This window comes from Papio anubis, chromosome 2 (genome assembly GCF_008728515.1).
Source record: "Papio anubis isolate 15944 chromosome 2, Panubis1.0, whole genome shotgun sequence".
NCBI classification, from domain to species: Eukaryota; Metazoa; Chordata; class Mammalia; order Primates; family Cercopithecidae; genus Papio; species Papio anubis.
The window spans coordinates 47678950-47703526 of NC_044977.1; the positions used below are offsets into that span (position 1 = coordinate 47678950).

The following is a 24577-nucleotide window of genomic DNA, read 5'->3' on the forward strand; positions in this document are numbered from 1 at the left end:
GATATGATTTGCAAATATTTTCTCTTATTTTGTAGATTGTCTTTTTACTTCGTTGATAGTGTCCTTTGATACACAGAACTTCCTAATTTGGATGAAGTCTAATTTATCTATTTTTTTAAATTGCCTGTGCTTTTGGAGTCATATCCATGAAACTGTTGCCAAATCCTGTGTCGTAAAGATTTTTCTCCAGTGATTTTTTCTAAGAATTTTGTAGCTTTAGCTCTTAAGTTTAGGTCTTTGACCCATTTTGAGTTAATTTTTGTATACAATGTAAGTTAAGGGTTCAACTTCATTATTTTGCATGTGGATATCCAGTTTTCCAAGCACTATTTGTTGAAAAGATTGTCTTTTCCCTTTTTAACTTTGTAAAAAATCAACTGACCATATATGTGTGGGTTTATTTCTAGGCTTTCTCTTCTATTCCATTGGTCTATATGGCTGTCCTTAGGCTAGTGCCACACTGCTTTGATGACTATAGCTTTGTAGTAAGTTTCAAAGTCAGAAAGTATGACTCTTCTATCTTTGTTCTTTTTCAAGATTGTTTTGGCTATTTGGGGCCCCTTGCAGTTCCACATTAATTTGAGAATCTGCTTTTCAACATTTCTGTGTAAAGGTTGTTGGAATTTTGATAGGTATTGCATTGCATCTGTAGATCTCTTTGGGTAGTATTGACATCTTAACAGCATTAAATCTTCTAATCCTTGAACATAGGATATGTTTTTGTTTAGGTCATCTTTAATTTTTTTTTTTTTTAGCAATGTTTTGTAGTTTTTAGCATACAAGGCTTTTGTCTCTTAGATTTATTCCTAAGTACTGGATTCTTTTTGAGGCCCTTGTAAAGGAATTATTTTCTTAATTTATTTTGGATAGTTCATGGCTGGTGGATAGAAACACACCTGATTTTTGAACCTGTACCCTGCAACTTTGCTGAATCCTCCCCCCACCTTTTCTTAACATATAATTGTAGTCATGAGGCATGTACATTTTTATTTCTGCTTTTATTACTTAACATTTTATATAGCATTTGCTCATGTAACCATCACTCTGTTGACCTACTAGACTGGCTTAAGTTTCTGTTCTTAAAAGTAAAGCCTTGAGGTGAACATCTTTGTACATCATTAAACTGTATTTTCACTTTTTTCCTCATGATAGATTTGCAGATGTGAGATTACTAGATCAAAGGGTCTGAACATTTCTAAACTTTTTGCTGTGCATTGACGTATTATTTTCTGGAAGTGTTCTACCATTTTACACAGGTGTCAGCAGATTACTTTGGTTTATAATTTTAAAGTATACTTGAAACTTAGTAGAAAATGGTGTTTTAGTAGAAATGGTAACTTAGTAGAAATGGTATTTTATTCTTGTTTTAATATGTGGTTCTTTATTTCCTTAAGTGTTTTGAACAGTTGTGCTTTTCTATGTGTGAATTATGCCCATGTAAAAATTTTGTCTGTTTGCCTCTTGCAATTTTAATGTTTGTTTTTTTTTAAATTTTTGAGAGTGTTTAATATTAGTAAAGATATTGCTGTTAACCCTTCTCCTATCATAAGTCTTTGGCATTTGTTGTCTTTCCATTTTAGTTGCTTTTTTTGACATACAGAAGTTTCTAATTTTTATGTAGTCAAATTCTTTGATTGTTTTTCTTTGTGCTTCTTTATCTCTGAAAGTATTTAAAATTACTCTTGCATAAGCATTTATCAATGTTAACAGAAATCAAAATAGAAGATAAAAATGTACCCACAATCTTCTCAATGCATCAAATTAAAGTGTTTTTCCCCCAGGATCCCTGTCAGTCTTTCCTGCGTGTACATAATTTGAGGTAGTTGTTATCACAACATTGACACTGTTCTGTGTTCTAGACCTTTCTGTTTATTTTTCCACTAAATGTTATCATCTGACAGCATCCTTGATACATCATTCCCCCAGACTCCCTTTGTGTTTCTTCCTGCTTTTTAAATACTTTCTATTTCCTTCTCTGTGTTTTAGCCAGAGCCCTCTGTCTGGAGCCCACCAGGGACTCCATTGATCCTGCCTCCCTCCCTGTGAATGGGTTGAATGCCAATCTCAAGGAATTTCTCTGCTACTGTGTGGACTTTGACTAGCTGTGTTTTCCATACTAGCTTTGTGGCTGACTAACTGTGTGTGCTTGGGCAACTCACTCCATCTCTCTGAGCTGCTATTTCTTCCTTTGTAAAAGGGGCGCTGAAAAGTTCAGTCTTATAGCGTTTAATATGAGGGAACATTTGACATGGAGCCTGGCACACCTGGATGTGTAAGAATAATAGCTGTAACATGTGGAGCAACTGCTGTGTACTTGGCACTGTCCTAGGGGTTTCCCATACATAGTTCATGGAATCAGTCGGATCCTTACAGTTTCCTCAGAGGTAGATTTTGTGTCTGGCTTGACTACTTGACTATCAAGTGAGACTTGATAAATGTTGGCTGCTTTGAAATCTATCCCAAAGCTAAAATTTGTTTATATTCTATTTGTTTATATATCTTTATATGGATTATAAATTCATATATATATACATATATACACACACACATACATACACATATATATATATCTGAAACTTTTTTTGTGTGCTAATGAACGTCAGCCTGCATGCACAGTCAGCACATCTAGGCCCAGCAAGCACCGCAACATACTGTAGCTGCCAGGGAAGTCTGGAGGAGACAGTGGGATGACAGAGACAGAAGTCCGTAAATGAGCTCTGGGTCAGCTCCTGCCCGCACTACAGAACTGTGCAGCTGCTGTCTCTGGCTGGAGCCCCTTGTACTCCCAGACACCAATCCAGTGGCTGCTAAACTCTACTCCCCAGGGCTTCATGGGGCTGGGTCTCCCTTGTACAGCCAGAAGCCAGGGTGCCCTAGTGTGTAGCATGTTCAGGGTGTCAGGAAGGCCAGCTTCTCTTGCATCTGGGAAAGGGCCAGACACCTGGCCCAACACACTGTTACATTCTATTGCTATACATTGCCCAAAAAGGTTTGGATAAAGATAATTGAATTTCCAAAAGCTTTATGGGTAATCTCTGGAATTCCCCATGCATGTTCCTACGACTCTGTCCCTCTGAGCCTCTGGCTCAGGGCGTGGAAGCAGAGCCAGTGTACATGGCTGGGTCTTGGCTCCATCAGCTCTGTTTAGTGCTAAGAATAGATTTTTGTCCTACCTGTCTCTTTCTCCTATGGGAGAGGCCTGGACTCTGGGCTCCTGCAGACCAGCCACTTACTCCCTGGGCAAGTCATAGCTTCTCTGAATATAGTACCTGAGCCCCTGCCCATGGACTATTGAGATGGTATGGACACCACCAAGCCTGGTGCCTGGTACAGAGCAGGTCTCAGAGAAGTCTGAGTTCTTTTCCTGCCTTTCCTGTTTTCTCTTCTGTGTTTCTTTTCTTCTTCTCTGTCTCTGTTCCTCAGTGTTATTTTCTCCTTTTCCTCTTTCCTTCCCTTTCGTCACTGTTCCTTCCTTTGTGAATTATTTTTCCCTCCCTCGTTCCTTCTGCAAGCTCTCTTTTCTCCTGGGTATTGCTTTTCTCAAGGCAAAGACCTAAGTCCCGCTACTTCTGTGGGGGCAGCGCGTCATGTCTGAGCTACTCTAGAACTGATTGACGGTGGGTCTCTGGCCCTGTTTGGAATCTCCTTACTGAACTGAAGTCATCTTGTCACACTGACCTTTGGAGCAATGAGTGGCCCCTGAGATTGTTTAAGTTGCTCTTTAGGGAACTCCAGCCTCCTCAAAGTTACTTCTCTTGTCTTTAAAAAAGAAAAAAATCTGATTTTCTTCAAGGGTTTGCTCCCAACCAGGCCAGGGCAGTGGGGTGAGGTTTCAAAGGCCAGTTGAATTAAGCTCCTCCCAACTGCGGAGCCTCCCATGCAGTTGGGCAGGAGATCCTGAGTACCTGGACGATGGTGGAGGTAGGCTAGGGAATTTGCTTTGTGTGAGAGTTAAATGCCAGAGCTGAAGTGGCTCCTCAGAGTAGCAAGGGGATTCTGAGGAAGGCAAGTTTTCTTCTGGCTGGGGAGTCAGGAATGAGGACTAACTCTAGAAGGGCATGTGATGACTAAGCAGGGGTGAGGTTCAAAATATGGAGCATAGGCCAGAACTGGTCACTGGGAAGAGGTGCCGTCATCTGTGACTGGTGTGCGGGTACAGACTGCTGGTGGTTGCAGTAGTTCCCAGGGTTCCTCGTGAGTTCCAGACGGCACTTTTATACATGTTAACCGATTCAGTCTGGGAGACAACCCTGTGATCTAGGTCATGCCATCTCCTGTTGGACAGGGAAATGGGGGCTGAGTGAGGTGAAATCGCATAAACCGGCTGTGGAATGGAAATTAGTCCTAGGTTTCTTGCTGGAATCCTGCCTCAGGTCAGGCTGCCATTGCCTGGGTGAGGTTTGCCTAAGAGAGGAAGGGAAGGAGGTGAGGGCAACAGTGTGAGCTTGAGTTTTAAAAATCCAGATACCCAGGGGTTTTGCTGTGATGAGTCAGTGTGGAGAGACTGGAGCAGACCCCAGAGGGCCTTGTGCACCACCCTAGGCCCAGGCTTCATCCCGGGACAGTCACAGAGTCCTGAGAGTGGGGAGGGGAGAAGACCAGCACCTCAGAGTGGTGCTGCTGGAAGGTTCTCACAGCTGTGGTCTGTGCACACACTTTGGAGAGCAGTTGGGAGGCCTGGGGTGAGAAGAGCCTGACCCAGAGTGGAACCCATTAAGAATGAAAATCAGGATGGATTGGAGCAAGATCCTAAGAGGAGAACCGATTAGATGCAGTGACTGATGAGAGACACTGGTGACCATGCAGTCAGAGAGGACTAATTCAGAGGCCAGGGCAATACTATCCTATATCAGAGGCCAGGAATTAGAGTCCGGGAGGCAGCCTGATGGCAGATGGCAGGGTAGAGCTAGAGTGCTGGGAAGGGAACTTGGCTGGAGATGCATGAGTTGATGAATGGTCCACAGAGCCTGCAGTGGGCGCCATGAGTCAGCATGAAGGGGAAGAGCCTGGGCAGTCGGGCGCACTGAGTGATGAAGAGCCTGCAGTGGGCGCATGAGTGATGAAGAAGAATGGCGCAGAGGAAGTGCTTAGTAAATGTCCTGCACTTAAAAGAGAAGGAGACAGAAGTGACCTTGTAAGAAAATCAGCCATAAGCTCTGGTGGGTAAACAGAAGTGGGATTTGTTTTGAAATATGAGAAGAAGGAGAAATTGGATATTGATTGAAAGTGGCAGGGTGGGGGTGTCAAGCAAGGGGGCTTTTGTCCCAAGAGGAGAGAAATCTGGGGCTGTAGGAGGCTCGAGATGTGAGTTCAGGGAAGAGCGTGGAGGGGCTGGGGAGCGGGGCTGTGGCTGGGGTGTCAGCATGGGTTCCTGGGAGGCCCCCACAGACCTGGCAGCAAGCCTGGGCTCTTCCCTTCAGGTGCTTCTTCTTGGGCTGGATCCTTTGCCTGGCTTCTGCTTGGGGCCACAGTGGGGGAATGTGAGGGGTGGCCGAGGGTCTGAGGAAGATGAAGGCAGTATTACTCAGAGTGAGGGATGTGCACCACATGTCACACAAGATCCATCTGGGACTGTGCTTGGATGTGGCAAAATTGCAATGAAAGTTAATCCTTCTTCAGTTATCTTTAAATCTCTTTTATTAAGTCAGAAAAATGTCTCAAGTGTCTTAAAGATTTCCCTAACTTTTTAACCAGCCTCAGCGCCTTCAGCAGGTAATAGTATCTAGCTAGAATGTAATAGCTCTATTTTGTTTTCTTTGTGTTTATTTTTGTAGCTACAGTAGTAGAAGATTTCTTGTCCCCTGAGATTGGGCTGTGGTTGGTTAATCAAAAAAGTCCCTTAGAGCAGAGAATCATAAAAAATGACACATTCATGCCTTAAACATAGTATTTTAACTTAAAACATGTACATGCATATTTATTTAATAAAATCAACAATAAAAGCTATAACAGAAGAAATACAGCATTCTCAGCATCATGCCTCCCTTTCCTCATCAGCACCAAGACACTGGCAGCCAGGCCAGGCTGGTCTGGGGCTTCTTGGCTGCATGTGCATTTGAGTTCTGAATTTGGGCCTGACTCCTCTTCTTCAGGCCGTGCTTTTAAAGAATGTTTGGTTTTTGTGTCATTTATAATTTCAATTTTCCATGCATGATCACTTATAATCTATGTGTTATCTTTAATTCATTTGGTCTGAGTACAGTTAAGTAAGCTATATTCTGTATGTTCTTCTTGGTCAGTATGTATGTATGTATGTATATATGTATGTATGTATGTAATTTATTTATTTATTTTTGAGACAGAGTCTCACTGTGTTGCCCAGTCTGGATCTCACTATAACTTTGAACTCCTGGGCTCAAGCGATCCTTCTGCTTCAGCCTCTTAAGAAGCTGGGACTATAGGCATGCGCTACCACACCTGGCTAATTTTTAACACTTGTTTTATAGATGGGTTCTCTCTGTGTTGCCCAGGCTGATGTAGAACTCCTGGCCTCAAGTGATCCTTCTGCCTCTGCCTCCCAAAGTGCTGGTATTACAGGTGTGAGCCACCATACCTGGCCCAGAATTTATGTTTTTGAAAGCTTTAGAGTTTGCTGATTTGGCAATAAGGAAAAGTTGTAGCGTGCAGTCTCCAGTCGCATCACTGTGGGCAGCAACTGTGATCATTCTGGCTTTTTCTATCCAAGTGTGGCATACTTTTCTTTGCATGTGATTGTTTCTCTTGGTCACATCTTCTAGGTTTGTGCGGTTTTCTCAGTGTTGTGGAGGTGCTCTCTAGTAAGATTTCCCAGAGAAAGCCTCAGTGACTGACTTTAATTCTGTTGTGAGTGTTTGAGCAGCAGTTTCCTTCTCTTTGCTCAGATGCTCTCCAGAGGGGCTCCACGGCTTTGTTCCACCTGTCACTTGCTGGGATATGTACTGCCCAGCCCGTCTTTTCTTCCAGGATGAGCCCACTAACTAGAGCTCCAAGTCACCTTTCATCTATAAATCACTCCCGAATGCAGTGCACTGCCCACAATTTCAGTGAAGCAAGATTTACAAAGTCTGAGTACAGAATTTTTCTGTTTTCACACAACCTCCCTGCAAGTCTTCTCTGGTTTTCTTATCCACACCTAATTTAACACTAGATTTTAAGGAGATTTGTCTTTATCACACCTTTCCAGAGCATTCAATTTAGTTTTCACAGAAACAGCTATTTTCACACTGTTGTTTCATGATACTAAATTAAATTATGTTGTTTCAGTGAAACTTATAATGGGCATTACCAACTTTACGGCATAACCAGGTTCAGCATAAAGGTCAGGAGGCAGAAGTGCAGGAAGTACTCACCTCTTGAGCGTGACCTGTGCACATCATGCTGTCTCCCCAGCATGGGGGTTTGGCGTGCTAGGAGCCAGGAGCAGGTTTTGCAGAGGGAGTGCAGAGCATTGCCTCATGGATGTCCTTAAAGGGGCCAGTGGTGGGAGGGCTTCTACTCTACCTTTTATTTGTGGCATGTGGTGGTTTTCCATTTAGATAGCGACATGAAATTGCATTTTAAGATAAATATATTTAAGTAAGAACGTTAATTCTTTTAAGGAAAATAAATGAGTAAAGAATAGCTCAGGTGGCACACAAATTTGACAAAGCTTGTGAAGAGGGTGTGGGACAATTGGTCTATGTGCAGGTCAGCCCTGAGAGAGGAGGAGGAGGGGAGGGAGCAGAGTGACCTTGACGTTTTATCATCCCCTCTTTGTGCCCAGGCTGGCACTGGGCTCAGTCTTCTGGTCTCGTGTTTTGTAAGACCATTGATGCCATCTTCCAGGTCAGTATCCCTGGGGAGGGGATGCTGGAGGTCGTTCTGGGGATCCCAGCACCGTGGGAAGGACAGTGCTCTGGAATAGGGCTTTTGGGTCCAAAGTGCTGAGCTCTGGATTCCTCCTTGCTTCTGCCATTTGCTTCACCAGTGACCCTTTAGCAATCATTTGACCCTCTGTGCCTCAGTTTCCTCATCTCTAAAATGATAATGTTATACCTGACATCATTGCCGTGAGGATTAAATGGAGTCATGTGAAAGCATCTAGCCAGGTGCTGTGTGCATGGTGGGTGCTTCACCATTATTTGGAGAATGAATGTATGACTCTGAATGTGGGAATGATGACAGCAGTTCTTCCTACCTCAGAGGGTTGTTAAGGATTCAATAAATTTATGTCTGCAATTTGAAAGTGATAGCAAACTATCATAATATTGGATACTATAATTATAGCTATCATCATTTTTTCACTGGTTTGAGAACTAAAATTACATATATTTAATGTATGTAATTAAGGGCAAGGGTTTTGTTAATCTGGCTACAGGAATTCAATATATGTTCCCTGATCCTTGAAGATCAGCTACTTTCCAAATTCTCATATGGATTTGAGAAGAGACACATGCCCCTGCCTCCAGCCTAGGCTGATGGAGGATTGTTCTCATGATAGTCTCAGGTGGAAAGTAAACTCAGAGTTGGCTTTAAATCACAGCCCCACCACTCATTAGCCTGTGGCCTGGAACAAGCTACCAAAGCTGGCCAAACTTTTAGGACCCTCTTCTACGAAATAGGGGGAAGAAGAATAATACCCACCTTACAGGATTGTGATGAGGAGATGGGGATTGGAAAGCTTCTAGCACAATTGCTTGTACCGTTGGTGCTCAGTAAAGGGTCCTGTCTCTTTTTGTCACTCCCACTGTGTTGCATGCTAGAGTATATACAGAGAAGCACTTAGAGCAGCCCTCAGTATCGGGAAGGTAAGGGTGGCTCTTCCTGGAGGAAACAAACTCCAGAACTAGAAGTGCTACAGAAATGTCTCCTGAAAATACATTGGGTATGCAAACAGTTGAAAGTGGTTCAACATTGTATGGATTACTTATTAAGGAAATACAAATTAAAATGAAGTATATATTAAAAATAATTTTTAAAAGACTGTTTTGTTATGCGTACAGTGAAATAGGCATCTTAGAGGCCCACGTCATAGTGGAAAAAGTAGCATACCTTTCCATCTATTTTCTTTTTTTTTTTTGAGATGTGGGAGTTCTGTCGCCTAGGCTGGAGTGCAGTGGCTTGATCTCTAGCCTACTCCAAGCCTCGCCTCCCTGGTCTTACGCCATTCTCCTCCTCGGCCTCAGCCTTTGTAGCTGGGACTACAGGCTGCCACCTCAGCCTGCCATTTTTGCATTTCTTAGTAGGAGACGGGTTTCACTGTTAGCCAGGATGGCCCTGACCTCCCCTGACTCCTTGATCCCCCATCCTGCCTCCTGCAAAGTGCTGGGATTACAGGCTTGAGCCACCGCCTCGCCCATCTATTTCTTTCAATTGAGATAGAATTCACATACCATGAAATTCATACTTTCAGTGTGGAAAGAATTGTACATCATCACCAGTGTCTAATTCCAGAACATTTTCATTACCCCAACAGGAAACCGTATTCATTAAGCCCTTTGCTCCTCATTCTCTATGCCCCACCAGCCTGGGAACTACTAACCGACATTCTGTTTTATGGACTTAAACCTATTCTGGTATTTCATATAAATGGAATTGTACAATATGCAACCTTTTTTGTCTGACTTCTTTCACCTAGCACAGTGTTTTTGTGGTTCACCACACTGAAGTATGTATTGATGCTTCATGTCTTTTAATGTCTGAATAATATTCTGTTGCATATATATATATACCATAGTTTGTGTATATATACACACCATAGTTTGTGTATCCATTCATCTGTTGATAGACATTTGAGATGTTTCTACTTTTTGGCTATTGTGAATAGTGCTACTCTGGACATATATGGATATGTATTTCTTTATTTGTTTTCTGTTCTTTTTGGATATGTATCTAGGAGTGGAATAGCTGAATCATATGGTGATCCCATGTTTCCCTTCATTTTTGTAGCATTTTTTTTACTGCATATAAAATTCTTGGTTGGTAGTTTTTTGTTTTTGTTTTTTTTTAACTTTCACTTCTTTGAATATATTATCCTGATACCTTTTGGCCTCCATGGTTTTTCCAGAGAAACCAGCTGCTAATCTTATTATGGATTCCTTGTACATGAGTTAAGTCGCTTCTTTCTTGATAGCTTCAAGATTCTCTTTGTCTTTGGCCTTCAACAGTTAGATTGTAATGTGCCAGGTGTGGGTGCGTTTGAGTTTACCCTACTTAGAGTTTATTGAGATTCTTGAAAGTGTAGATTCATATTTTCCATGAAATTTGAGAAGTTTTTGGTTATTAAACATCACAGCTTCCCTCAGGCAGCTGTGGTGTTAAACAATTGCCTCTGATTATTTTCAACAAACTCCCACAGGGTAAAGGCTATTTGCACTGAGCAAGCTCCAAGGCAGATCAAATAAATATAGCATTGTGAGTAGGGCCTTCCAGGGAGCCACCAGACTGGAAAATCATGATCTTTCTCTGGGAGAAGGGCTTTGAAGGAACTCAAACCCATTCTGCCCCTTTCAGTGCCTGGCAGGCTACTGATTGGTTTTCAGGACTGCTGCAGAGTTAGCATAAGAAGAGGGCAAGTTAAAACATCAAAAACTCACTTGGTTTTACTGAGACTCTTCTTGAGTAAACACTCCACAGATTGCTCAAGCCTTTGGTTAATTCCAGAGTTCTGAACAAGTTGATTGTGGTCTTTTTTGCCAGTGTTCTTTGCTTCCATGGAAGAGGGCTTTTCAGATGTCCTTGCTTTATCATTTTGCTGATCTTTTAGTGTGTATTCACTCTTAGATGTGTACCCCATGAATTTACCCCAAAGCCAAGGCAAAAAAAAAAAGTCATTCATGCCCACTGACATGTTTATCACAGTGTAATTTATAGTAGTGAAAAATTTGAAATATCACAAATAAGTAATGGAGGAAAGCATGTACAAGCATGTAAATTCTGGGTCATACCATTGTCCAGGTGTCAACAATGAAAGAACAGGCCCAGGCAGGGAGAAGTGTTACAAAGAGACTGAGAGCCCTGGCTTCAGACTCAGATGGACTGGGTTCAAATTTGGCTCTAAGGTTCATAGCCAACAACTTGAAGCAAATCAGTTAGCCTCCCTAAGCCTCATTTTCTCATCTATAAGATGGTGACAGCTCCATCATGTGTTGTAGATGCTTTCGTTTAAACCTCACATTATAAGGTTGGCTCAGCCATGTAAGTTGTTATTGTTGTTGCTCTCATTCAACAGAAAGTTATTTGTGATATAATGGTAAATAAATTAGCAGGATATGAAATTGTATGCATACTATAACCAAAATCTGAAAAAAAAATCCATTGACAAAGCATGGGAAAACCATGGTTGGAAGAAAATACACCACAATGATGGAATTATGGGTTATTTATTTTCTCTTTCCCTCTTTTTTTTTTTTTTCCATAACAGTGTTCCTTTTTTTAAATGGGAAAGATAAATGTCCACACAGATTAAGTATGTCTTCTTAAAGATGCAGGGGCTTTCCCAGTAGAGTTTAGGCAGGATTGCTCCTCCTTAGAAACTGAGATTGTAGAGATGTGCTTCCAGGTACATCTGCAGGGACTTTTTGGTCACTATTATTTCTTGCATCTCTTCAGAAGGCTGAGATGTATTTATTGGTCCTCTTCAAGGAGGTCTTTTATTCAGAAGCCTAGGAACCAGGATCACTGCTGCCTCCTTAGGGAGAGCTCTGAAAGTGGAGCTTAATATCTAAGAGAGCCCTTTAAAATTCTGATGTCCATTGCAGGAACATTTCACCCAAAGGGGGAAATTTGGGGCCTTCATTGCATCATCTGCCACATGCGAGTACAGTGGTGCTGTCTTCTAGGCTTGGTTGATGGGGGGAGAGAAGAGGACGCTCATCGCACTTGGTACTGTGCCAGGTGCTTCATGGATGTGCTTTGTGTCCATGTTGCTGATCTCTGTAACTGTGATGGGACTTATTTTCCATTTCAGGTTCCGAGGTGCACCGATTATACCCGTGGCGGCCAAGCCAGGGGGACCAGAGGCCCCCGAAACTGAAGCTCCACAGGGCATTCCAGAGCTCATTGAGGTACTGTCAGCTTGAATCCAGGTTGCCCTTTAGCCCCAGTGCTGCTCAGGCAGACCGCTTTGTGTCCCTCTCTCCCCTGGGAGAGAAAGAGAGGCAGCCCTAGCAAGAGGACTCAGTTGGTTCCATTAATCTAACTGCTCACACCTTAGTACAACTCCCCCACTTCCCTCAAAAAGGTAAACCCAAACTAGGGCTCCTAAGGTTCCCTGAAGCCCATGACTCACGCTCCAGCCAGAGACTCTGCAGAGCTCGTCACACCTTGCTGTGCCTCGCTTTTTCCTTTCTCTTGTTATACCTCCACTCAGACAAAGCAGCTCCCACCTGTCTGGAACCCTGGGACCATGACATCCATTCCAGTCCTTCAGACTGTATCAACTCCTCCAGTATACCACCTGGGCTGGGTGCCAGCAAGGCAGGGGTGAAGGACGTGAGCCCAGCAGCAGGGACAGTGCAGCTTCCATCCTGGGCACCTCCACCAAAGATGGGAGGCTTATCTTCGGAAGCTGTGGGGCTGAGGCCCAGGTTATTCTTCCTAACTTGTGCTGGTAGTCAGGGAGGGAGCCCAGTCATCCATCAGGAAGGGTGTGTGTGGGTGCTGGTGGTGCTGGTACTAAGGAAGGTAGCAGTGAGAATGGGGCCACAGAGTTCCTCCACAGAGTGCTCAGGCCGTTCAGAGGGATGGAGTAGCAACGTGCATGGCTCTGGGGCTGGACTGTGGTTCAGGTGCTAGCTCCACCACCACTCTTTCTGACCTCAGGCAAATGATCTACTCTTTCTTGCCTCAGTTCCTTCACTTGGAAGATAATAGCACATACCTCATGGAGTTGTTGTGAGGGTTAAATGAGTTAATGTGTATGACGTGCTTGGAACAGTGCCATGTCAGTGCTTCCTATTACAGTGATGTTGATGTTTACAGGCCAGGCACTGTACTAAGTTCTTTACGTACAGGATCGTTGACATTCACAAAAACTCAGGGAGGCTGAAATTATTTATCCCCATATACCAACGAAGAGTCTGAGATTCAAAGAGGTTAAATAACTTGACCCATATCTCACAGCAAGTTACACGGTGGAGCTGGGATTCAGACCCGGGTTGATTGTTGCGGTCAGCTTCACGGCCCACCTGCATCTGGCTCTGCAGAGCCAAGATGAGGTGTGACCACGTACATGCACTGCCACCATTTCTGTGACTCACACATGCTGATCTTGTCAGCTTAGCCAAACAAATGTTTTCTGGGTGAGGCTTTTGTTACTTTTTCATCAGGCTTCTGAAACCATTTGTCTGGGAGCCTGGGACAGTTGTTTTTGTTAAAGCAAAATCCTCAAAAATGCTGCTATGAAAGATGTTTGTATACTCCTTTAAGAAGCCTCTATATAAATCTCAGACCAAGCCTGTTTTGTTTGAATCTCTAGTCTTTTTCCAAAAGAATTGTTATCTCAAGACTAAGACTTTGGAACATTCACCACTGAATACTTTTTTGACAGCCTGTTCCCTTACAAAGTGAAAAAGTAGCAAACACAAGCAATCCTAGTCTTTGTTTTCATTTGTTTATTGGTGATGAGCCCTGACAGCATCTCCTGGCACACAGGTGGCATGAGGAAAATTGGCCGGTGAGGCTGAGGCATGTGGAGTCTGCAGAGAAGGAAGGCCACTGGGAACAACCCTTTCCTCCTCCCTCTCCCCACATCCCCTTGTTTCTTCTTTCACTTGTCATTCTCGCAGGCACGATGCCAGCTACTGGAGATACCTGGCCCTCACAGCCCTATGGGGGAGACAATAAAGAGATGATCACAGGAGAGTGTTAGCTGTGGTGATGGAGGTAGGGGAAATGTGGCCATACAGAGAAGCCTGTCCAGAGGAGGTATTGCTGCAGTACAGGTGAGGCTGAGCCAGCTGGTAAAACTCTAGGCCTGCCGGTGGCTGGCTTCTGGCATACGTCGGGGAGTGGTGGAAGGTGAGGCCTAAAAGGTACCTAGGGACTAGATGATGAGGAGTTTTAAATTCTGAAGGCATCAGGAGGCTGGGGAAATGCATGAGGCCAGGGAGCAATGGGACAGGGTGTCCTTTAGTGGCTACTCTGCTGCAGTGTGGAGGGCCTGGCAGGACAGACCATTGTAGCAGTTCCACGGGAGAAGACAGAAGAGGGTTCTGCAGGTGCCCTTTCCTTCAGACTGAGTGGAAAGAGCTGAGAGCATGGCAGAAGCTTGGAATGCAGTCAGAGAGTTGGTGGTTTTGATCTTCTGGCCACCTTGCTGAGGCATGGACCTCTGAGCTGAGTCCACCTTGGCAGCCTTGATGAACTGCTGGTCAGCCACATCCTCTGCCTTCCTCTCCCCTGCCCCATCTGGCTCCTCTCTCCACAGACTGTGGCACCAGTTTCTCTTTTCTAGCTCCTGACGTCCCAGATTTCTATCCCAACGAGAGACCCCTCGGGACCGTTCCTCATGTCTGTGGACCACTGTTTCTCCATCAAAGGCCAAGGCACTGTGATGACAGGGACCATCCTCTCAGGCTCCATCAGCCTCGGTGACAGTGTGGAGATCCCTGCCCTCAAGGTCAGTCTTACCTTGTCCTCCCTTCTGGCCTCCTCCCTGGCAGCAAGGGAGGGGGACTGTCCCTTTGTCTGTTCAGCTGCTGAGCCTGCTGTGCCTGCCCTGTGACTCCCACTGCCCGCTCTGCCCCACCTCCCCTCCTGCGCTCTCACCCTGTGGCTGCCTGGCCCCGCCCGGCTCCAAGTCTCTCACCTCGGATTCTAGGGCTGCTGCTCTCCCTAATTCTCATAGCACCTGTTTATTGGAGGCCTATGTTGTGCCACAAGGAGGTGTTCCCAAGTAGGTGTTCTGTGTAGATAAAGAAACTGAGGCTCCAGAAGGTGAGGTGGGCTTGAGATCACATGGTTAACAAGTGGGGCTGCTGGAGGGGAAACTTCCCTTTCTGGACACTGGCTGTACGTCAGGGTGACAAATATATGTGGAGTTATTTCTGGGTACCTTATTCTTAACCACAGTAATTTCAAATTAAACACGATGTGAATCTTGTGGTGCTCAGTCATAGAATCTGGAAGAAACCCAGGTTGGTTTTGCACTCCTGGTGGCCATCGACAGGTGCCGCATCATCCTTCTGAACACCTGTGAGAAGGATGAATGGCTGGTGCCTCCCCATCACCCCTCCTTTCTACTACGATGGCCTGGCTCTGATTTAAAAGATGTCTAGTGCCTTGATATTCCCCTTATTCAGAAGGCATTTTTAATAGTTTTACTTTATGCGACAAGAGAAACTTACAACCTCATTGACTGCCCTCCCCTTCAACAAGAATAAAGGTGGGGAACACAGGCTATTAGAATTCGTGTGAGATCTTGCCGGGAATGCTGGGGTCCAGGGCAGTTCTCTAATCCTTGAAGGAGCCTAGAGTACAGGGAAGTGGAGGCTCTCAGCCCTGTGGACTCAGCTAGCTGCTAGAGAGACTTGGATTTGCATGATTTCAATTTGCATGTTAATTGGGAATGGCTACCTGGAGGCTATGTTGAGGCATTTTAAGGTTGTCTGGCTCACTAGGTGTGTTGGTTAGGGTTCTCCAGAGAAACAGAGCCAATGGGAGATACAGATATCTAGGTATCTATAGATACATAGATAGAGATACATAGATGTAAATATTTAGATATCTGTATCTCCTATTAGTTTTGTTTTGCTGGAGAACACCAACTAATGCACCTAGATAGATAAATAGATAAATGCAGATAGATAAATAGATAGATAATAGATAATTTTTTTTTTTTAAGGAATTTGCTTATACTATTATAAATCCTGGCAAGTCCAAAATCTACAGGGTAGGCGGGCAGGATTGAGGCCTAGGGAAGAGCTGCAGCTTGAAGGTCATTTGCTGGCAGAATCCCCTTTTCTCTGAGGAGGTTAATCCTTTTGCTCTTAAGGCCTTCAACTGATTGGATGAAGCCCACCTACATTATAGGGGTCATCTGCTTTACTCAACATCTACCAATTTAAATATTAATCTCATCTGAAAACACCTTCACAGAAACACCCAGAATAACGTTGGAGCACCGTGGCCCAGCTAAGTTGACACATAAAATGAACCACGTTGCCCTCCGGGTGAGAGGGCCATAATAGCAGCACCTGGCCTGAGTGAGGGAAGTGGAGAGGGGCCCTGCTGGCACCCATGCCTTGTGTGTGCCATCCCTGGTCTAGAGCAGCATGGTCGGATATAGGGAAGGGGCATTTCATGGAGGGTAGGCATGAACAGGGTTCTCCCAAGTGAAGGCAACCTGAGGTTTCAACCCCCCAGCTCATTTTACAGCAGTGTGGCTATTACTTCCTCCTACAGCGGCCAGGGGTATTAGGGAAGAGTCTCCTGACCAAAAAGGACCAAACAAAAGAAAGGACTCGGCTCTGGCCAGCTTCCAGAGCTCCTTGGATCTAGTGGGAGGAGTTGGATGGCAGGACCCCACCATATCCAAGGAGCCCTGGAACTTGGCCAGCCCTGGGTGTTAGGATGTCCCCTGGACACTGTGACTCACAGTCCCCTCCTCTACCTGCTGTCATATCCTCCTCTGAAGACCATCAGTCCCAGAAAAAGACCACTTGAATGAAATCTACTTTAAGCCAGGGACTAAAAGTGCAAATCTTAAAAAATAAAGCACAAAAGTGTAAAAGTAGACTCAGTTTATATTAACAAAATTACGATTACTTTGGTGACTGTTTGCAGATTCTTTGCTAGAACAGAAAATGAATCAGTACTAAATTTCTTTCCAGTCTCTCTGCTTCCTAAGTCAGACCTCTGGGGGCCACCCTGACCTGGCATCCCTTCCACTCTGGGAGAAGACATGCTTGCAGCTTGGGAGAGGAGCTGGGAGTATGAAAGAGGTGTCAAAAGAGGGCTCTCTGGGGGGCGGGATAGACTGAATTGGGGGTACCTGAGGTTCTAGAGGGAGAAAACAGTTTTTGATAAGAGTCAGTGGCTGCAATGTTAGGGCCGAGGGCATGGAGAAGGGCTGAGGCAGAGAAGTCAGCAGTGGTAAGTAGGCAGGGATGTTCGAGTGGGGTTCTGTTCTGGGCTTTTTGGCCACCCTCTTTGTCCTTATAAAGGTGGAACTTGCCTATCAGGATGCCAGTTACTGATCTCTAGTACTTGGGCACATGGCAGGTGCTTGACAGATAACAAATTTAATTCTCCTTTTACTTTTGTGCACCTGTTTTTCCCCAGCCTACTTTTTAACACTTTTGGTATCTACTGCCTGATGATCTAATTTACTAGTCAGGAAAAGCAAAACTTGTAAGAATGTACTGAGACATTTGTTAAGGAGATTTCTAAGCAAAGTGTGAAAGATACTGCCTTGTTTCTCCACTGATGCTTATAGTAAAACACGAGGGAAAAGGAATGAATTGAGGAAGGAACTGTTAGCAAACAGGAACCAGCGCTTGATGATTTGGGAGGTTCTCAGTCCCTCTAGATTGCAAAGGATGTTTAGATTAGGAAATTCACTGCTGAGAAAGCATACGTTGGAGAGAAGGCCAAAGGTAAGCCTGGACAACCTTCTGTTGAAGAGAGGAGGTGTGTGACTCACAGATCCAAGCAACTTAGCAGCAGCCAGGAATAGAGACGGACTTCTATAGCAAGGATATGTGGAGAGCCATCTTGGCTAATGGCATGGACCCTTTGATGTATATAAGAGACCCTCAAGGATTTTGAGAATGTTATACCAGCAAAAACACTGAACCGAAAGGGAGAGAGACTTGACAAATGAATAAAAAGCTGTCAGACTTCTGGGATTCTACAGGCATGAAACAGACTGATAGAACAACTCAGCTACAAACACATGTTATCCTTCAAAAACTAAAAAAGGAAGAATGACTCTGAGAGCAGGGCTGTGGACACAGAAGCAGAGGCTAGGGGAGTAGCCACAGAGGTCAGTCTCAGATATTGAAACCTCATGGAATTTGCCCTGCTGTGTTTTAAACTTGCTTGGGACCAATGACCCTTGTATTTTTTTCCATCATCTCCCTTTTGGAATGTTAGAAGTAGGTAAATTGTTTTCTAGGTCCACAGATAGAGAGGCATTTTGCCCCAGGATAGACCATATCTAGGGTCTCACCCCTACCTGATTAGATGACTTACATGATGAGATTAGGAACTTTTTGAGCTGATGATAATTTAGATGAGATTTTGGACTTAGAGTTAATAATTTAATGGACTGAGAGTTTTGGGGATGTTTGAAGAGGTGAATGTATTTTGCATGTGGGATGGATGTAAATTTTGGGTACCAGAGGGTAGACTATAGTGGGTTAAATTGTGGTCCCCTAAAATATGTCTACCCAGAACCTCAGAATATGACTATTTTGGAATAAGGGTCTTGCAGATGTAATTAAGGTAAGGATCTTAAGAAGAAATCACCCTGGATTAGGGTGGGCCCTAAGTCCAATGACCAGCGTCCTTATAAGAGACAGACAAGGAGAAGACATGGAGAGTCACAGAGAGAAGTCCATATAAAAACCAAGGCAGAGATTGGAGCTGTGTTGTTCCAAGCCAAGGGGTGCCCATGGTTGCCAGAAGCCCCCAGAAGCCAGGAGAGAGGCATAGAGATGAGTCTGCCTCAGTGCCTCCATGGGAACCAGTCCTGCTGGCACGTTGATTTGGACTTCTGGCTCCAGAACTGTGAGAGAAGAAATATTTTGTTGTTTTAAGATATCAAATTTGTGGTAATTTGTTATGGCAGCCCTAGGAAACTTATGAATTTTGCATGGAAAGGACTGAAATCAGAAAAAGGCTTTAGTCCTTTCTGATCCTGTCAGGTCCCTTAGCTCTGAGCTTTGGCTTCCTCGCAGGGAAACGCTGCCCCTGCTCACCATCTTGGGCTTCTGGGGGTGACATGTCAGAACCGTTGCATACTGATGGCCAGCACTGCCCATTCCTTTATTTCCTGGCATGCCCATCCCACAAGTGAGAGAACCTAGACCCAGGGAACTTAACTGGACAGCAGAGCTAGGACTTGAAGTCATTCATCCAGCTCTGAAGACCCAGCCCTTGCCGTGTGCCCTACTGCCACGGGAGCCCCAGAGGAGATGCCTGGGCTGGTAGTGGTGCCTCTACTCCAGAGCAGGGCCTGCAGGCCCCATGGCAGTTCTGTGGCCATGCTGCTGTGCTTTGCTGAGGCCTTGCCTGGGCTGCGACATGTATGAGAGCCCATTACAGCAGAGGCTGAGATTCAGAACTCCTGACCTTTTCTCACCCCTGCCCTCTACCAACCATGATTGGTGGCCAGTGCCTATTGGGCACCAGGACATGGGGGGCCATGGCCCTCTTTCCAAACACAGTGACATCCCTGTCAGATTTCACTAATAGACTTGGACACATCTGACCGCTTGAACTCCCTTGGAGGCAGGGCACAGCCATTCCAAATAAACAGTCACATTCCCCTCCCGGCCTGGGCTGGCCTGCGGAGCCTGCCATACCCTGGCCCCCATTTCTGTTGACCAGGTCTGTTCCCAGCTGGGGCCAATTAGCTGAGCAAGAAAATGTTGGGGAACAGGGAGTGAAGGAGAAAAAAATTCCATTTAGTCCCTAGAACAGTTTAAAGGCCACTCATCCTAAGAGTCACCAGCTTTCTGCTCAGGCATTTTGGCTCTCTTGATCTTCAGCCTGAGAAATTCCTCTAATAAGATTTGATATTGGGGGTTCAGGCTAGTGATGTTTCTGGTGGTGATTGGCTATCGGGGCTGTAACATCAGAAACTGTTGAAGCCACAGAGCGTGGAGAAAGAGAGCAGGGGCTGGGAGTGCAGAGGGACTCAAGGCAGGCATGTACCAGCTCTGTGGCCACAGGCAAGTCACTTAGCCTCTTCATGTTTCGCTCTGTGGCCACAGGCAAGTCACTCAACCTCTTCATGTTTCACTGGTTCAGCTCAAACTTGGGATGACCCCTGTGTGCTTGGCTCTGTCCAGGACCTCTGGAAGATGGATCAGGGTGGTGTGGTGTGGACTAGGGATAATGTATGTAAGTTTCCTGGCATCTAGGAGACACACAAGCATTAGCTGATACTCTTGTCATGTTTATTGTTGCCATTTGATATTATTCTCATGTAGAAGTTTTGTTGTGGGTTCCACAAGTAGTAAGTGGCAGGGCACCTTCCTGGGTGTAAGGTCCTGTTCAGGGCTACTAAGTGAGTTACTGAAATGCAAATATGCTTTGCGGACCCCACTTTGGTCCACTGTGAATCCAATCAATGTTCTGATAATGATGGCAAACATTATTAGATATATTTGGATACCTATTTAGTTGATAAAGCTTTTAGGGAAGAGTTCAGAATTTGATAGCATATTCCTCCCAAATCAAGTCTATATTCAGATTTATTTTCTTCTTCATTGAAAACCCCCAGAAAGGGAAAAGAAAATCTTAAATACTGGTAGGTGTTTTTACTTTTACAAACTTTGCCTCTGGTCTTTGAAGCTAATCACAAGGGTGAGATAAGATTATGACATCTGGAAAGAATCCATTTTCTTGCTCAAACAAGCCTGCAGTCTTGACTCTTCCAAATCTACCCTTCCCCCACCTCCAGCAACCCTGGCACTCCCCTTCCCAGAGGAATGCTGCATTGCTTCTCTCCCTGGAGCCCTTCCGGGCTGTCCCCTACCTGCAGTATGCTCACTTTCCAGCACAGCTCAGGGCTCACATCCTTTGGGTAGAGGTGCGCCCCATCCTCTGTGCTGCCTGCTGCTGTATTTGTCTTTGTGCCTGCATCTCCTGTGGACCCTGGTCTCCCTGCGGGCAGAGGCTGAGTCTTCTCCATCTTTATATTCTCGGCATCCATCCTGGGCTCGGCCCAGGTAGGCCCCAGAAAATATTTGGTGAAAGAAATAGTAGGAAAAAGCTAATAAAACAAATAAACAAGTTGTTTTTCAGTATGATTTTGATTGGAACTAGGTAATGAGTGACCTGAGAGGGCTGTGTTTAGAGTCACTGCCACCCTGGGCCCAGTTGCAGAAACCCGGAGCTGGGCAGCCCGCCACTCCCTTCTGGGGCTGTGCCCCTGTCTTCTAGGCTGTGTCCTGATGCTCCATCAGTAAGTAGCAGTGGAGATGCTCCCTGTGTCCCTGTGCTGCCTCATTCTGGGAGCAGTCACTGTGAATCAGGTGCCCGAGGCTGCAGAGCTGGTTTTCCAACACCTGTGAACATCGGCTCTCAAGGCTGAGCTCCCTCTGCTGCCATGTGTTTTTATCTGGAAAATGTTAAGTGACCTTTATCCTGAAGTATTTTCTGTTCCAGAAGATACATAAAAAAAGGCAGTTTCTGTGCATTTGGTGTTTCATGGTTGTCTGGCTTTTGGCATTGGAAGCTTACGGGATTCTGCTCTCTGTGCCCACATGTGCCTGTACACCAGATGCACAGGGTCGGAGCTCCCTGGGAAGGAGAGAAGGCAGAGAAGGAAACCAGGAAGGTTTTGGGAAAGCCAGAGGAAGCCATGCTAGGCCCTTTCAGCAGACCAGCCCACCCTTGGTTGTCACCCTAAGGAGGGACCTTGCAGATCAGGCCCTTCCTCTGCAGCCCTGTGGCCACTGCTCGAGTTCAACCTCTCAGGCCCTGCAGGGCCGCTCCTATGGCATGCTGCTCCTCCCCTTGCCTCCCAGGTCTTCCTCTTGAGTCCAGCCCAGCCCTGCTGACAGAAAAGCCTCATTGCTGTCCTGCTCATCTGTCTTTGGGTCCTCATTGTCTCCAGGATAAACTAAAAAGTGCATGGCATGGAAAACAGAGCATAGCTCTTCATTATCACCTCTCCAGCCTCAGTTTCTTGTCTTAAAGCCTCATAAAATCTCCCACTGCTCTCTGTGTATCAGGCAGTACTCTGGTTTCAAAGGACAGAAACCCAACTTCAATTGCCTTAAGCAGGATAGGAAACGGATAGGCTCAGGGCTGGAGACGTCTGGATGTCATCAGGAGTGCTGGCTGGCTCCAGAACTGGCTCTGCCCTGTTGTGTGTGGGCTACACGCTCAGGTGGCACCTTCTCTGGCGTAATCCTCACAACTCTGGCTTCCCATTTTCTCCTTCAAATCCAAGATACAGTGCTGCTTGTGGTTGACTCCTGAACATCACGCTATCGAAGGATCCGTTCTGGCAGTGGAACACTCCTCCCCTGGCAGCAGCTTGTTACCTCTGGCCAATGATATGTGAAGGGGCGTCTCCTAGGGTTTTGGGGAAAAGCTTTTCTGCTTTTTGGAACTCAACAGGAAAAGACAGCTTTTCTCCTTCACTGGACGTTGAAGGGAGGAAGGATATGACGCCTGGACTCGGGGGCTCAACGGCCACCTTACTCCCAGCCTGGAGGTTTGCAGAGGCTGGGAGGCAGGAGAGCTGCCCAGAAGCAGAGCCTGCACCTGAAGGTTGCTGTGTGTCTGCCCTACCTCAGAACTTCATGTTTTGTGATAGCTCTATCTCCACATGGTTCTAGTCAGGGCTATCTGTTACTTTTGGACCAAAGTATCATTTATGATAAGAGAAGTGAAATGGTATCTCTTTCCTAGTTGTTAGGAACACAATTAAGGAACAGGTTGCCCCTGGCGTGGTTGGACGGGAGCTCATCACTGTGGATGAGTACAGTGTTCTGACTGGGCTGGCTGGGTTACACATCCACCCCTGGAGCTGGAAGGGACAAGGTGGGAGGGATAGTTCACTAAGTAAGTTGGGTTACTCCTAGGAAATGCAGAATAGATGTCAGGCAGGCAAAACTGAGAAATATCCACTGGCTTGGTGCTTCCCGGTGTCCACACCATCACAGCTCAGGTGCTGGACGCTGATAGACTGTGTTTGAGTCCTGTCCCATCACTCACGGGGCAGTTACCTCCCCTGGCTTTCTCCAGAGATTGTCATGAGGATTTGACAAGAGCCACATAGCATGCTTGTAGCAGGGCTTGAAGTAGGCTTCGCTGTCTTTATCACCACCCTCTACAACTCTGCATCTCATCTTTTCTTTAATGGGCCTTTTTACTTGGCCCAAGGAATGCAGAGATTCGGGGTGAGGTGGTCTGAGCTGTGCATTTCCTGCCCGCACCCAGGACCCGAAGAGCCTCTGTGAGGTCTTGCCTTTCTCCTGGCTTGAGGATTTGTATCACACCTGCAGTCAAGTTATAATATCCTGTTGTCTCCTTAAGGAGGCACATCTGAGGAAGGACATTCGACAGGTGAGAATGGAAGGTTGACCTCACAGGAGGCAGGGAACTCAGGAAGGCTTCTCTCTGTAGGTGCTATTGTCAGAGATCAATGCTCAGTGTTCTAAAGCTCTGGCAGGTTGGAGGATGCTGGCTCTGCAGGCCTTTTTCCTGTGGAAGCTTGGAGCTTGTTCTTAACCCCCAAACCCCAAATGAATGGCATGCCCTTTTCCATCAGGCCCCTGAGAATCTGCTGCAGCTAGACGAACTGCTACCAGCATGTGCTTCCAGAAGACCTGTTTCCCTTTAGTTCTTTCATGTGTGGGTCTCCTTTAATTTCTGAGAATGGCTGTTTATGCTGAGTGTCTATCTGTAGAGATGGTGCCGATACCCACTGCACACACTGGGCCCAAGGGGCCTGATTTCTCAGATGCTGGTGGATAAAGAAGGCTGCCATGTCTGGCTTAGTTGGGGTCAAGTATTCTCTTAGTTTAGCATTTGATGGTTTGTAGGAGCAGTGAATTCTGAATTGGAGTCAGGGATTGCATGGCATAGGGAGTGAGCCCCAGAGTGGACAACAGCTGGGGGAGTGTCTATTAGCCATTTTCTTGCGTGTGCCAGGTTCTGCTCTGTTACGTATGTTCATTCTGGACTTTCAACAACATTCTGCGGAAGGTGTGATTGTCCCGTTTTATAGAGGATGACCCAGGAACACAAAGATGTTAAAAGTTTTCTTCAAGCTAATCAGTGAAGGAACCCGGATTCAAGCTCTGGCAGCCAGAGTCCAAGGCATGTGCTCTTGATCCTGCCTGAGCTCCCTGGGTGGGTGTGAGGAGGCTGCAGGTCCCTGGGACCTGCCCCTGTGACATGAAATGAAGCAGCTGTGGAGATGGCCCAGGGCACCTCCAACTCAAGGTTGCTGGAGCTGCTTTTAGAGTTGCTGCTTCATGCTGCCTTATCCTTCATGGCTTCCAGGGTGCCTCATTTAAGGGCTGGCTAGAGTCCTGACCTACAGTCGGCTGTCCAGGCAGAGGGTACAGCCAGCTTCTTGTGCTGAGAGGGGCCTGGACCTGTGACAGTGGGTCTGTCTGCACTCCTGATAGGCCTAAGCATTTCACAGTCTTCTGCAAGGATGGCACTGGGTGGCCCAGGCATGGCTGGAGCAGGGGAGAAATGGTGGCTGTAAACCAAGTGGTGTTTTCTTAAGGAAGGGGACAGGCAGGAGTGGTGCTGCCCCACTGCTGAGGTAGGCCCCCTTTATAGAGATGCCAGCTCAGTCTGGTCCTGCTTGGTGTGTTTCAAGGCTGGTGTAAGCATCTGGAGTCTCACTTGGGCCCAGGTTGACCTGCAGCCTCCCAACCCTTTGATGGGGCTCTAGTGCCCAAGACCACAAATTAAGCCC

General features: G+C 45.8%; 1 protein-coding gene across 6 annotated transcripts in view; it reads left to right on the forward strand.

The window, feature by feature from the left end:
• The window catches only part of EEFSEC (eukaryotic elongation factor, selenocysteine-tRNA specific), a 256589-nt gene that overhangs the window by 96669 nt on the left and 135343 nt on the right, over positions 1–24577 (forward strand). For 5 of the 6 annotated variants that reach the window (XM_003906909.2, XM_021922724.1, XM_009181368.4 and 2 more), the window contains 2 exons: positions 11927–12023; positions 14414–14578. In XM_003906909.2, the coding sequence (XP_003906958.1) occupies positions 11927–12023; positions 14414–14578 (262 nt within the window). The remainder of the gene's footprint in view (positions 1–11926; positions 12024–14413; positions 14579–24577) is intronic. The other variant, XM_009181369.4, reaches the window with a different exon arrangement.